General features: G+C 33.6%; 2 protein-coding genes across 2 annotated transcripts; both read left to right on the forward strand.

Moving 5' to 3' along the window:
- Positions 1-661: 661 nt before the first annotated feature.
- On the forward strand, positions 662-2,942 carry LOC104742849 (putative beta-1,3-galactosyltransferase 14). Its single transcript, XM_010463907.3, has 6 exons — positions 662-1,297; positions 1,658-1,810; positions 1,912-2,094; positions 2,209-2,322; positions 2,409-2,551; positions 2,701-2,942. Exons 1-6 carry the CDS (start codon positions 933-935, stop codon positions 2,787-2,789), a joined length of 1,047 nt encoding a protein of 348 aa, XP_010462209.1. The 5' UTR covers positions 662-932; the 3' UTR covers positions 2,790-2,942.
- Positions 2,943-11,339: 8,397 nt separating this feature from the next.
- LOC104742850 (TPR repeat-containing thioredoxin TTL1) lies at positions 11,340-15,040 on the forward strand. The gene is made up of 7 exons (XM_087484118.1): positions 11,340-12,715; positions 12,844-13,039; positions 13,129-13,313; positions 13,415-13,748; positions 13,832-14,036; positions 14,146-14,252; positions 14,353-15,040. Exons 1-7 carry the CDS (start codon positions 11,784-11,786, stop codon positions 14,503-14,505), a joined length of 2,112 nt encoding a protein of 703 aa, XP_087340244.1. The 5' UTR covers positions 11,340-11,783; the 3' UTR covers positions 14,506-15,040.
- The last annotated feature ends 805 nt before the right edge of the window (positions 15,041-15,845 follow it).

Below are 15,845 nucleotides of genomic sequence, written 5' to 3' on the forward strand. Positions count from 1 at the left end.
TCTAAATAAATATAATATTTTATCAGAAATTTAAGAAAATAAGATTATTTGTAAAAAATATTAAAACAAATCACCAGTAACTCATCTCAACTCTCACATGACTATTCCTACTGATGAAACTACTGAGCCAAGATCTAAGAGAAAAGAGAAAAGATCTACGATCTAAAGCATATATTTTGTCATTTATCAAATTATTTGATTAAATTTTTAGTGAAAAGCCAAATGCATAAAGGAATAAGTATTTCAATATGAAATTTATTTGTTTTTTGAATAATTATTTTAGTACTTTTTTAATAAATTTTAATTATAAATCAAGTTTAATAAAAAAAATGGGTGTTTTTAAAATTTATATATTATATATCACATGTATTATGTTTCAACCGCTATTGCACCCGCTGATCAACCAGTCGTAAACCTCCCGCAAACGCACCAATTTTAAACCGCTAAACCAGTCGTTCAAAACGCTTAATAACACTTGAAACCGCAATCGCCTGCTTCCGCAATCTTCCGCAACCGCAACCGCAGCGTTTGAACCAGTCAGGCCCTTAAAAGATTAAATTTGTTGGGTTAGCTAATCTATGTTTGAATCTAAAAAGCAGCATTGATATGTTTAATTCATTTAATTGTCGATATATTTAGTCAAATTGACGTTAGCCTAATTGGCGTTAATGCTATTAATGCTTTTTCCGCAACATTAAAACAACAACAAAAATTTCAACATCTTTTACAACTTAAAAAAAGGTTCAAAAGAATTAATTAAGAACCTATCTCTAAATTCTCAATCCTCTAAAACAAAAACATCATAATTAACGAAACTTAATAAGTATAAATATGTGACCGGATCCGAAATATTGGATCCACCGGATCGGAGGGAAAAAAAAGCAAACCCGTGCGCCATTAACAAAGAGGTCGAGCTTGCTTGACACCACACAATGCATTCTCCTCGTAAGTTATTTCACGCGCGTTCATCACTCGCCACGCGCCGATCAACGGCTCTCGTCGTATTAACTTCCCTAGCTATCGGAATCGCCGGTTTCACATTTGGACTCGCCGTGATTCTTTTACCCGGTCTCCGATTAACCGGCCGTAATTGCTTGACGAACACTCCTCCGAAGACGGTGAGAGTCGTTTGGGACGTCACCGGAAATAGTAACAATGGCGATGTTGGTGGTGGTGGCGAAGGGAAGAGGCATAAGGTTATGGGATTCGTTGGTATTCAAACCGGATTCGGATCTGCTGGCCGGAGACGATCACTTAGGAAGACTTGGATGCCGTCAGATCCCGAAGGACTTCGACGGTACTTATTTATTTATTCATTCTCTTCCCATCATTGTTCTTGTGAGTATCTGTTTGAATCATTGCATCACTTAGACTTTGTTTGATCTGGATTTGAATTAGCAAATCTTAGAGTCTTAAGAGATTTTTGCGGATCTTACTTGATACAATGCTCAAGTAAAAGCATTGAGGAACTTGGTTTTGGTATTGATCAAGATCAGGTGCTGATTAGTGATTAGTGAACTTTCATTCGCAAAGTCTCACCAGATTCAAGAAATTAGAGTTTGGTCACCTTAAGGGTTCTTGTTTTGCTGTAGTACATTGAATCTTGGATCTGCTTGTGTGTTTGCTTTTTGCCACTGAGTAAGACTGTTATATGCAGCTTGGAAGAATCTACAGGATTAGCAATCAGGTTTATGATAGGGAAAACGAAAAACGAGGAGAAGATGGCTGAGCTCAGAAGGGAAATCGCAGAGTATGATGACTTTGTACTGCTAGATATCGAAGAGGAGTATAGTAAGCTCCCTTACAAAACGTTAGTAAGAGTGAATTTGTTTTTTCGCAGATCTTATCTAACTCAATATGAGTCAAAAGACTCTAATCCGTGGTTTTTTTTATTCTTCTTTGTTGTTATAGTTTGGCTTTCTTCAAAGCTGCGTACGCGCTTTATGATTCGGAGTTCTATGTCAAAGCTGACGATGATATATACTTGAGGCCAGATAGACTCTCTCTGCTATTGGTTAAAGAGCGGAGTCACTCTCAGACGTACCTAGGATGCTTGAAAAAGGGTCCGGTTTTCACAGATCCTAAGCTTAAATGGTAAGGATGAAAAAGTTCAAACGCAGATCTCTTAATACGAAGAAGGCAAGTACAAAACTGAGAGAACTAATGTATGCTTGAAAACTGGTGGGATCAAAATTGGAATTTTTGCAGGTATGAACCATTGTCTCATCTGTTGGGAAAAGAGTACTTTCTTCATGCTTATGGCCCGATCTATGCTCTCTCTGCTGATGTGGTAGCAAGTTTGGTTGCCCTCAAGAACAACAGGCATGTTCCCTTTGTATATAACTTGACAAAAGATCATAGTGTCCGTTTTGCTTTGTAAAGAAATAAATTTTTGTGTGCAATTGCAGTTTCAGGATGTTTAACAACGAGGACGTAACAATAGGTGCGTGGATGCTGGCAATGAATGTCAACCACGAGAACCATCACGTCCTTTGCGAACCAGAATGCTCGCCTTCCTCTGTTGCTGTTTGGGACATCCCTAAATGCTCAGGTTCTGTGTTTTTTATTTCTTACAGTTTCAATAGTAGTAATATGATTAAACACTACGTGATTCTGTTCTGTCGTTCAATTTAACATCATAACAAACTAAGACAACCATTTGATCATAAGTTTTGAAGAGTGAATCTGTAACTGGTGCAGGTCTGTGTAACCCAGAGAAAAGGTTGTTGGAACTTCACAAGCAAGAAAGCTGCTCGAAAAGCCCGACTTTGCCATCAGATGATGAATGATATTATTTGTCTTATTACCTTGAAATGTCCTTATAAACATCTTCTCAGTGGTGGAAGCTCTCTCACTTGCAGATTAATTTCTTCAGGCGAACCTGTGTTTCACATAGATTCAAGTTTAAGAGTTCCACTCAAACGAGGAGCTCAACAACAAAAGACAGGCCAGCGAGCAAAAAAAAAACTCAAAAGATATGCACATGGATTAAAATTTAAAATAACTTTGCTCCAAAAGCAAAAAAAAAGATAATAATTAATTAATTAAAACATAAACTGTTTTGTTAGAAGAGCATTATATAAGGCAAGAAGTTCCAACATACAACTTCATAAACTATACAATTCCAAAGGTTCATTACCAACTAATAAGAGCTGGTAAATGATGTATTCGTTGGACCCAAATTCGTCCACTCCTTGGAGAATTCCCAAACTCCCATCCATATTCCATCGTCAGCTTGTCGGGAGTTATCAAACCTTTCGGAAGTTGAGAGTATATTGTTGGTTACTTAAATATTGGGGATGGTTACCGAAAATACACATAATATCTGTAAAATCTCAAACATTGGTTATTTATAGTAATGTACTTAAAATATCTTATAATTATTCAAAAATATCTAATATATTCAGATTTATAATTGTAATTTTGGGTATTTAGGTTATTACAAATATAAATATATATTTGTATTTTGATATTTTTTGAGTACCTACGAATATCAAATTTATTTCGAATTACATAATCTTTATTTGGTCTACTCTCCTGGTCACTCATTCTTAATGGTTATGGTTCTTCAGATAAAGAAATATATGATACATTCAAATTTTTCTAAATATTAGCTAGGATCCATTACCTCTAAATATTGGATTGGTTTGATTCAGTTCAGATTATTTTTCAATGTCATTTACTTGGAGTACAAAGAAAATTAATTTGAGATATACATGCTTACAAACTGAGAATGCATCATTGTGCACATGTACATAGTGATGGCCTGATGGGAATAAATGGTAAAATATATTAAAGATGGTGCTTCATTTCAAATGTTGTCTATATTTAGTGTTTATGAACATATCAATTTGGTTTTCATATCACAGTATGATGAAATATACTATATTTGGTTTGATAAATTTAAGAATGTTGGTGATGTAAACGTGACTGGATTCAATATTCTTCTTATAAGCAGGGCCGGCCCGGGGCTAAAGCCCAACAAGCAGATGTTTTAGGCATCAAAAATATATCAACAATTTAAGGGCACCATTTAGCAATAACATTCTTTTAGTACAGTGGTGAAGTCTATGTTTAGTAGCTCATGATTGTCGGGTTTGAGTAATGAAATGTGCAGTTTGCCAATTTTAATTTTATTTTGGTTTGTTAATGGGCTTTTTTGCTTTAGGCAGCAAATATATTCGGTCCGGCCATGCTTATAAGTGTGGAAGAGGAAAAAGCGGAAGATGAAAGCTCGTAGAAGATTCTACGTAAAAGAGAAGGAAAAAAATCAACTGAAAATGGAAATAAATCTAAGGTGAGGAAACTGAAGTTCCAAAAGGAATCTTTTGCTGGTCCTAATATAAGCTTTAAATGCATTTGAGAGGTGGTATTCCAACAAAGTCAGTTTATCATTTCACCATGAATCAAGGGTACAAACCCAACAGGACAAAACGTAACAAGAAGTTTACAATGAAAATCGAAGATAAGATAAAGGAATAGCTACAGTTTCTGGAGGACAAGTTGCCGTTGTGGCTTACCGAGATGATGGAATGTGTTGTTTGTTGCAAGGATATCCAAGTCTACTCCTAGTACTACAAAGGTATCATGGTGAGCACATTGATCTGCCTCCTCCTCCTCCTCCTGCTGCTACATACCTTCCTGAACTTGAAGAAGTCATGGCTGCAATCAACTTGCACTCAATGGATTCCCCTCGAGTTGTGGACCTCATCAAAGATGTAGGTGGCTTCATCTAAAGGTATCATGAAGCCATTAGCCGGTGTGTTAGTCCGTAAATTCGGTTTGATGGTTTCCTATTCTCTAATCGATGCTCTGTTAGGGCACCTAGTAATGGGCACAATGCCCACATTTTAAGTGATTGATTATGGATTTGATTTTTAGAGTAAGAAGAGTAAGAAGGAAAAACCCATGATGTACCAAAAATGATCATAGATAACTTAAGGGAAATGAAAGGAAAAGAAATGAAACTGAACCATTTTATAACATTCACAAAATATCAAATCATAGTGGACAAAACTATCAAAAGATGCAAAAGAAAATATCTTCACAATCAATCTGCCACTTTGTGGATCAAAATTATAATTAACCAGTGTTACCAATGTGTGGAAGTCGATTTCGTTAATTAATGTCATGAATAAGAAAGCTGGATTTGCGTTAGATTCGGAAATGGAAGTCAAAATGGGCTTATTAGGCCCAATCATGGTGGCATTCTTTAAAGGCGGTAACGAGCAGAAAAGAAAAAAAAATGTAAAAAATGTTTTGAGCTTGCATACTGTATTTACGTGAGATTTGGAATCCAAGTACACACACTATTAAAATTTACATATTTATAGGACAAGATATCATACTGTAAAAAAAAAAAAAAAAAAAAAAAAAAAAAAAAAAAAATATCATACTGTAAGAAAACAATTATATACATTCCTTTGTAAAGTGACGAGTTAAAACGAGGTGAAGATAAAATGAAAATGAAAGGATTTTGTCATTATGTTCCACGTGGGGGTGGCTCGACCCCTGTGTACTATCATGTGCTGAATCTAGAGAAGCATTCATTATCATTTATAGGGAGATCAGTTTAGGATGTTCTTACAGTATAAATATTGTGAAAATAATGTAAGATCAGCAGTTAAGAACTTTTGTTAAGAAGTTAGCTATTGGGAGAACATGTTTAAGATCTTAAAATTTAATAATATAATATTCTTAAACATATTACAATTATCAAAATTTATATAATAACATTTTAATTGCAAACTTATAAAACTTTTACTAAAATTCAAAATACAATACTAAATTTTTATGAAACAACAAAAACATTAAAGATAAAAAAACATATTAATTAATTAAAGCACACAAATATTTTATTTAATTAATATATAGTTTACTGTCCAAATTTATTCCATATATTCTCAATCATATCCTCTTTTAATTTGTGAAAAATTGTTTGCAAAAAATTGTATCCATTCACAGCTTGCCACGTCAGCTTAGAACTGAACCAAGATCAGTTTTACATCAAGAACTAAAAAAAGTGTTCTAAGCCACTGTTCATTATTTTTCTATTTTTTTTGGGCTAAGAACACCTCTCATGTTCCCTATAAAAATGGCCTTAGTCTCCTAAATCTTCAATTCTGAACCATTTCACTTTTCCAATTTCGAAAAAAAAAATCCATTACTATAGTAATTTATAGTATCTTGAAAATGTATATATATAAATTTAATTATATATAAGATGAAAAAACAAATGTCCGTACATATCAAGCAAGATTTGAGGGGAAAAGAAAGATAGAAACATTCTAATAAGAGTGAGTGACTGAAACCATTTTGGGTTTTCTGAATTTCTTTAGTTTCTGCTTATCTCTAGACTAGATACCTCTTTTGGACGAGAGATGTCGCAGTTTCACTCCTTTGGAACTTGCATTTTCCATTTTCGTCTTTAACATTTTCTTTTCTCATCCACTTTTGTGTGAATATGTGTAAATCGGTAAATATTACATAAGGTCTGATTTAGTTTTCGAGATTTTCAATTTTATCAAACTAGAATTAAAAAAATAATTAAATAGCTAAATAATAAAGTTACTGCAAAAACAATCGGTCTATAAACTATATATGATGCAATTATCATGGCAGTGGGGTTTTTTTTTTTCCTGGCCAAAGATATGTAATCAAATAAATATATGATTAATCTGCATCGTGTATAAATTCGATAAATCACGTACGTATCATGCTTCAATTGGATTCTGGGACTAGGCCATGCCAGAGTGTGCAGCGTAATCACATCTAAACAGAGACACCAGTGATGATGGTTACCTCTGAGTCACTGACGTCACCATTTGAAGGACAAGCGTCATCTTTGACCAAATCTACATTTGCTTTCACCATAAATTTTACTATTATTACTTTTTATTATTGGCCCTTATAACATTTACTCTCAGTTTATTTCCCTAGTTTTATAGCATCACATTCGAATTTTCTATTTGAGGTAACATAAAACAAAAATGATCAAAACAAAAATTAGTGGGAAATTTCTTGTTAATCTAACGAACGGTTATCAAACTAAATTTATTTAAATGATAAATTATTAGTGTGAAAATGACGAAACTAACAGCTTTTAATCCTCTATATAATATTACGGAAGTATACAACTTTTTTTGTAGACTATATAATAGTTATAGGTTATAAAATTATATTATTATTTGATTCATTAGTTGGTTACAAAATATGTTAACCATTAGTTATATCTAGATTTAGGATATTCTTAAAAAGGATATTCCAAAAAATAAAATAAAATCTTCAAAGAGTATATTTACACAAGACAAAAAAAATCTCATAGATTAATCACTCTTAAGTGTGATTTCGGATTATGCAACCAAAATAAAATCTTACCTAATACCTATCCAAACTTTTAGTATAAACTATTGACATCTCCATTCACAGGAATACAATATATTCATACCAAAAAAAAATTATTTATTTAATCTGGATTTATAGGTTAAAGGAAAGTATATTAATAAAATTAATACATTAATAATTTGAGTATATTATTTGTATAGTCTGGATTTACGGGTTCACTTGATTATTGATAATCGAGATTTACGGGTTCTCTTGATTATTTTAAGTGTATTATTAATAATAATAAGGAATCTTGAACATAAACCATAATATCTACTGAAAAATTACATTAATCATTTACACTATTATTAGCCAATTAATTCGGAAGAATAATACCACTTTAAGGAATAAAATATATATAAACAAATTTAACAATATAAACACATGTTTTACAAAATCTTCCGAATTAACAAATGTAAGCAATATATGAGTTTAAATGTAATGGATTATATGATAAATTGAGTTATGATATTTATAACTGACAATGGTTTAAATGTAAAATATTAAGATTATATGATAAGATTGTTTAAAAATTAATAAAAATTATAAAAAAATAATTTTAATATACAAAATATATATATAATTTCTGTAGAAAATAAAGTTCAATTCGTGCTATAGCACATGTATTTATCTAGTTAACATAATAAAATGTGACTGATTCTTTGCACACAAAAAAAAATGTGATTGATAAAATAAATAACCATACCAAAGACGGTACATGTGAAATAAGTTATTTTACTCTTTGGCTATTTTAAGATTTTTTAAATGCTCCTCACTTATAAAATTATCTATTGATTCAATTGACCGGCCGGCCCATTTTGAAGGTTGATGTACGATTCATATACGGTTTATAAAACATGACCGGATTAATATATTGAACGACATTGCACTTGAACCACCTACATAGCCATCCACATGTATCATACCGCAATTTTCTTTTTGTCACAATTCATTACCATAAAAGCTATAGACAATAGGCAATTCAAGATTTGTAGAACACTTGCATTTATAGGAATTTTTTCTAAATTGGATTCTAGATTCATAGAACACTTACTCTGTAAAGCATATGAATATATGCCTTTTTCCCATCCCTTTAAAGTCGTTATACTCATAATTAATCCACATCAATATAAAGTAACATTTCAAGACAAATTAAGGGGTAATTAAGTTTAAGACATGCAACTACACAACAGCTTAACTACGAATTGAATATGCATAACTACAATGAAGAAATTTTAGTTTTACACGCCAATACATAAATTTCAAAACATGACATCAACATTTATGTTTATCACACCGTTGAGAATATCTGACTCGGATTGTCCCGAGTGTCGACTAGATCGAAGAATATAGAAAAATAGTAAGGCTTTTGAATTAAGTATTAGCTATTACATGGAGCACTTACTATTACATTATTAAAAGTTTCTTTAACTACGTAACTTGCTCAAAAAGAAACCACTGTGCATATATAATGGCATATTTACAAAAAAATATACGCATATCACAAAACATGTGGTTCGAAGCATGTGAAGTATAACGCAAGATTTCGGTATATTCTATGCTTGATGAAACAATGTTACGTGAAAACACAATCATAATTATTATCTAGGTTACAAAATATTCGATGCTTGATAAAACAACGTTTTATGGATACCTTTAAAAAAAAAAAAAAAAAAGAATACACACAATATTGTGTAATGCAAGTGTCGGTATACCAAACCCACTACCACTCTCCCGAGTTATATATAACCGCTCCATTATCTATCAATCAATCTACACTTTAGCTAGCATACGTATAACCGACTCAAACGTTTTGCTTTTGTTAAATAACAATTTCACACACACACACACATCTACTTTAATAACCGGATCTTTAAATTGATAATATGGCCGGATTTTAAGAATGGAATCTCATACAATATCGAAACCTGTTTCTAGCTATTGAATTTTTTACAAAGGCTCTTTAAAGAGATAAATAAATTGCAATGCATGGCCAAAAGAGAAGCATAATCTTTGTCGCCAAGTGCTATTATTTTCTGATATTATTATTTCATAATAAAGAGTTTCGATTCTTTATCATTATGCATGTTGGAAAATTTGATAATTGTTTTGTTGTCCGTTTAGACAATTTTATGTTTTTACCAAATTGCATGTTCACTTAGATGTAATTTGTTTTAATTTGAAATATCTTTACACATAAGCGTAAATTTAGGTATACGGAAAGATGGAATAAAAAAAGAAACGAGGAAACCAGAAGAAGAAAGAAATATAGTGCGAAAGAAGCCAATAGCGATAACTGCAAACTACGAGGTCACTTATTACATTTTTTGATGTGATTATTGATTTCCCTATCATACCCAAATCTATCTTATAGCTTCTCTACACATTTTGAACCAAAAAAGAAAAAAAAAAGCTTCTCTACACATTTTTTTTTTAAAAAACATTATTTTACCTTTTACATCAATTTAATAATATGATTCTCAGTGGCTTACTTTTGTTATCGAGTAGGATGTATATTGATTTTGAAACGTTAATGAATTTATTCTATGTATCTCGTATTAGTAATTAATGTGATCTAATTTCGTTGCGTATTTAAAGAAAGTTTGATTATTTGTACTTGTAGTTTGTTATTTACTAGCTATAAACTTAAAACAAATCGGGTCATTTGACGTACTAGTTAGATGAATTGGTTCATTTGATTAATAAAGAAAATGAGTTCATTGAACAAAAGTATATATTATTAATTAAATGCATTTATTTCACTTAACTAGAAATAAAAAGAATTGTTTTTAAGAAAATGTGTACGATAAAACACAAAAATTGATATAAAAATGTTTGTATTATCATCTTGTTTTTTTTTTGTTTTTTTATATGATCAACAATATGATCATTTTGTTTTTTATTGCTCTTTAAATGTATTCTTGGTTAAAAAAAAAATGTATTCTTGGTTTGACACAATGGGTGTGAATGGTTGTAGCGATCAGGCCGGACAAATTTGTCTGCGGACTGAACCACTTTTTATTTACCATTCAGCAAATATTGTCTGCAGTGGTGTGATCTAAATAAAGCAGAGACAAAACCGCAGCGGACCAACTGCAGACTGATTGTGCATACAAATAGAATTAATCCGTAACGGTTTATAGTCCGCCTTAAAAATGAAACGGTCCAGACTGCAAATAGATTTGACCACCCTAAATGCAGTTACCATTCAAACCCAACATATCAACTTGTATAGATGTTATAGGAGCGTAGACATCACTTCTCATAAATCGCGAGTTGGGCTCATTGGATGTTCGTAAGCTCCAAAGTATAAAGAAAAATCGAACAGTACCGAAAGCGAAGTAAGCAGATTTATTTATTTAAGTATAATTATTATTTACATATATATAAACAATTATTATTTTTTCTTAATTTTCTTTGTTACTCTGATGTTCAACGATAAAGCGAAAAAATGGAAAAAAAATAAAATAAATAAAAGCAAGAATGAAAACATGTCTCGTGAAGCAGCAGTTGAACAAGAACTGTTATTTTTTGCACAACATTTATTATATTACTATTACCAATTTTTATTTTCATTTTTTTCGGGATAAATTTCCAAAAAATGTATTCCATTAACTTATACCAAAACTTTAGCAGAGAAAAATATTCACTTAAGAAAGAAAAAATTACTACTCACTCTGTTTTAAATTAAAGGTTTTATTGTATATTCTTGACAAAATATCTAATTTTATATCTATTTGATATCTTAACCAATTAAATAAAAGTACGATAAATTAATATGCATGAAAAATGTTTGTTAATCCAATTCTGTCTTTTTCTATTTTTTAAACTTTGTTATTAATTTATTACATTAATACCTCTGCCTCCCATTTTTGTTCTTTGTTATTATCATTAACTTTATTTTTCCTTTGTCAAACTAAAATTAATGAATTATGCAACTTTTTAAAATATAATATATCTTTTTTGCGAATTAATAATATTAAATTGGGTTTAATATTCGCTCTCTCTCTCTCTCTCTCTGCTTCTCCATCTTCACTCCTCTTCTTCTGTGAACCTTCTCTCTCTCTTTCTCTTTCTTTCTCTTCTTCTCAGAGCAACTTTCTCTCTCTAAAAGGCACTCACATTCATTCTTTGCTTCACCCTTTTTTTATTCACGAGATCCCCCTCCTTCCTCCTTCCTCCTTCCTCCTTCCTCCCTCCTCCCCTCTCTCTCCTCTTCGATGCCTTTTCACAGAGTATCTAATCCTCCATTCTCCACTCTTCTTCACCACCACCGTCTTCTTCTTCTTCTTCCCCATTAACGACGACCATTGCTCACCGGAGTCCCTCCCTAAAACTCGATTAGGGTTTTCTTCAATTCTCACAAAAGTCCAATCCTTTCGGAAAAAAAAAAACTAAAAATGCCAAAGTCAGTTAAACCCATTCCTGAATCTGACAAACTCGCCGATCATCTCCGTGATTCATCACTCACCTCCGATATCAACAAACCTGACTTTCGTGAATTAGATCTCGGTTCACCGGTTTCTCCGCTTCGTTCTCAGCCACGTGGACTCAACAACAACAACACCACTACCACCACCACTAGTAGTAGCAGTTCTAGCTCCTCCGGATCTGTTACGGGTCGGGTTCGGAATGGTCCGGCTGTTATCGGAAGATCTAACTCGGCTCGTAGTCAATCTGGTTCGTCTAGTGGTGGGAATAATCTAAGACCGACTCAATCTAGATCGGACTCTGCTACTTCTTCCTCTTCCCATTCACAACCACTCATCTCCTCTGCTACTTCTCCGGCTACCACGTCCCCGGCGGCGAATGTACTTCCTACCGGAAACATTTGTCCTTCCGGGAAGATCCAAATCACTGGAATGACACAAAGCCGTTCGAGAAGCGATGTTCTTGGATCTGGTACTGGAACTTATGGACATGGGAGTATAATGCGAGGTGGAGGAAGCAGTGTATCTCCGGCGAAACCTATAGCCGGAGGAGGAGGAGGAGGATCTCCTACGACTTCGCCGGTTATTGTCGGTAGCTCTAACAGAGGTAGTCCTGTTGCAGCGGAGAGTTTATGGAAGAAAGCAATTTTAGGTTCGGATGCAGAGGAAGTGAAGAGAGTAGGGAATGAAATGTATAGGAAAGGTTTGTTTAATGAGGCTTTGAAGTTGTATGATAGAGCGATAGCTTTGTCACCGACAAGCGCAGCTTACCGGAGTAACCGAGCTGCGGCGTTGACTGGTTTGTCTCGAATTGGTGAAGCTGTTAAGGAATGTGAAGATGCTGTTAGATCGGATCCTAACTATGCTAGAGCTCATCACCGTTTGGCCTTATTGCTTATTAGGTAAATTTCTTCTCGTTTCTCATTGCTCAGCTAGTGGTTCTGCTCTGTATTCACTGTATCATCATAATACAGAATCTTTATCTGTGGTTTGCATTCACTGTGTCTTTAATTACTTGGTTGCATTGCAGATTAGGTCAGGTTAATAGTGCAAGGAAGCATCTTTGTATTCAAGGGAGACCATCAGATCCCATGGAGTTGCAGAAGCTTGAAGCAGTGGAGAAACATATGGCCAAATGCGTAGATGCGCGAAGACTTAGTGACTGGAAAAAAGTTTTGACGGAAGTAGATGCTGCCATTGTCTCTGGAGCCGATTTGTCTCCTCAAGTAAGAGTTCATATTGTGGGATAGATGTTGCCTTGGGAAGAAATCATAACTTAATATCGTTTTAATTGTTGTGTGTTTTATATCTACAGCTATTTATGTGTAAAGTAGAAGCATTCTTGAAACTTCACCGGCTTGATGATGCTCAATCAAAGCTGTTAGAAGCTCCCAGAGTAGAGCCGTTCCCCGTATCTTGCTCGCAGACTCAGTTTTCTGGTATGGCTTGTGAAGCTTATACATATTTTGTCAAAGGTCAAATCGAGATGGCTTTAGGAAGGTGAGGCTAGAGTAACATTTTCATATGCTCATGTTAAAATAAAACTGTTGAATGCCATTAAGAAACAAAGGGGTTAAAGAGCAGATGATGAATTCTTGCAGGTTTGAAAATGCAGTTATAGCTGCTGAGAAAGCTAGCCAAATAGATCCACACTGCAACGAAGTTGCTATGTTACACAATACTGTTACATTGGTTGCTAGGGCTCGTGCTCGCGGTAACGATCTCTATAAATCAGAGAGATACACGGAAGCAAGCTCTGCTTATGCAGAAGGCCTTAGGCTTGATCCATGCAACGCTGTTTTATATTGTAACCGGGCAGCTTGTTGGTTTAAACTTGGTATGTGGGAACGCTCAATTGAAGATTGTAACAAAGCGCTTCGATATCAACCAAGATATACAAAGCCTCTTCTTCGGAGGGCTGCCTCAAATAGCAAGGTACATATAAGAAAACTTCTTTTGACTTTGTTTGGCTTGTAATTTGTTCTTCACTGGTCATCGAGCTTTCTGTCCAACTGTAGATGGAAAGATGGGGAGCTGCAGTGAGTGATTACGAGGCCTTGATAAGAGAACTACCCCATGACAAGGAAGTTGCTGAATCTTTATTTCATGCTCAAGTGGCATTGAAGAAATCCCGTGGAGAAGAAGTTTTAAATATGGAATTCGGTGGTGAAGTTGAGGAAATTTTTAGTCGTGAACAGTTCAAAGCTGCCATGAATCTACCAGGTAGAAGATAGCTTCTCTGCTTCTTACTTTAATAACTTTTCTTGATTGGGCGGCTGATCTAACTTTGAAATTTGTGTATGTGATATATATATACTTCAATCAAACACAGGAGTTTCGGTTATCCATTTCTCGACAGCCTCTGATCATCAATGCAAGCAGATATCTCCATTTGTGGACTCGCTATGTACACGTTACCCATCTATACACTTCATGAAGGTAAAGTTACATAAAAAACCTCTCTCGTGGTATTCACTCAAAACGTTCATAACTCCGCGGGAGAAGATTGACTCTAGATTCTGTCTTTCGGGTTATATAGGTGGATATCGAAAAATGTTCTTCGATAGGTAATGCAGAGAATGTGAGGGTTGTACCGACAGTGAAGATATACAAGAACGGTAGTCGAGTGAAGGAGATTGTGTGTCCAAGCAGAGAAGTGTTGGAGTACTCAGTGAGACACTATAGCAGTTAAAAAGTAAAAAACATGACAGCTTCATCTTCACTCTTCTGCAACCTCCTCCTCATTACCCCTTAAGAAATATCTGAATAATCCCACTTAACTTCTTAAGATGCATCATTTACCAATACCAGGGAACCTATTAGTGTAGAGAGTTTCAGGTCTTTATGATTTGTTCATTCATTCTCCTCTTCATTGCCCTGTGATCTGTCTCTGTATGTTATGTTCAGTCTTCTTCTCTTCATTCATTTATCTCTCTACAGATTGAGATTGCATTGGCGCCTTCTTCCTTTTTAGCTTCACTTGTTTAGGTTACTCGTTGTGTGTGTGTACATAAGAGAAGTTCGGATGTGAGTGAAGAAAGAAGGAGAAGGCTTTACCAAAGGGGCAAAAGAGAGGAAGATTTGGATTCTTCATTTTCATTTTTTTTTTTTTTTACTTGTAGGGCTTAGTGAAAAACCAAAAAGAAAGTGAACCATCTTGTCATTTTTAATTCTCCTCTATTTTTCTCAACATTTTCATCAATAAAAAGGTTACATATTATTATTCATTTTCCATTAAGTTTTAATTTGAATACATACAATCATCCCAAAATCATAGATAATTTTATCAACAGTGTACTGTTTTTTTCTTTGAAGGTGTTTAGAAAAGGGTTAGGTGATTGATTCAAAAAAAAATTGGATTTTAATACTTTAGTCGTTGACATAAACAAAAAGGAGATTCGGAATAATTACAGACTGATTTGATTTGTTATGAAAGCGAGCGACTACTGTTTTTGTTAATGCTTTGTTCTTATATTTGTTAATTGCCCTCTCTTTTAAGGCATTAAAAAAAAAGGATAAAAAGAACTAAATTATTAAGTTTGTTACCTTTTTTAAATAATAAATACTTTTTAAAAAGAAAAATAATAATAACATAACGCCCAAAATTAATAATAATAGATTAATACAGTACTAATATAAAATAAGAAAAAAAGGTTTGGAAGGTTATGATGGTCGTTAGCCGGTGCTACTCTGCGCCGTCCGAAGTCGGTGCCCTTAATTTCTGGTTGTTTGACACGTATTTATCTCTTTTCTAATAATATATTTTGTGGATAATATATGTTTGGTCGTCTTCAGCTTTTAGCTATTTGAAACTTTGAGTAAAATCATTATTATATATCACAGAAAAGCTTATTTATGTACTAACAATAATGAAATACTTATTCTCTTTTTTTTTTTTATTGCTTATTAGTGGAGGAGGCGCGTGTAGAACACTCACCGACTAGTGTGAACTTTTTGACCGCTGAGAGAGAGTGAAATCAGAAACGTACTTATTTAAAAGCATAAAGGTACGTTGGTGAAAAACCGGTACAC

The sequence above is a fragment of the Camelina sativa genome, chromosome 14 (assembly GCF_030686135.1).
Source record: "Camelina sativa cultivar CO46 ecotype springtype chromosome 14, ASM3068613v1".
Lineage (NCBI taxonomy): Eukaryota > Viridiplantae > Streptophyta > Magnoliopsida > Brassicales > Brassicaceae > Camelina > Camelina sativa.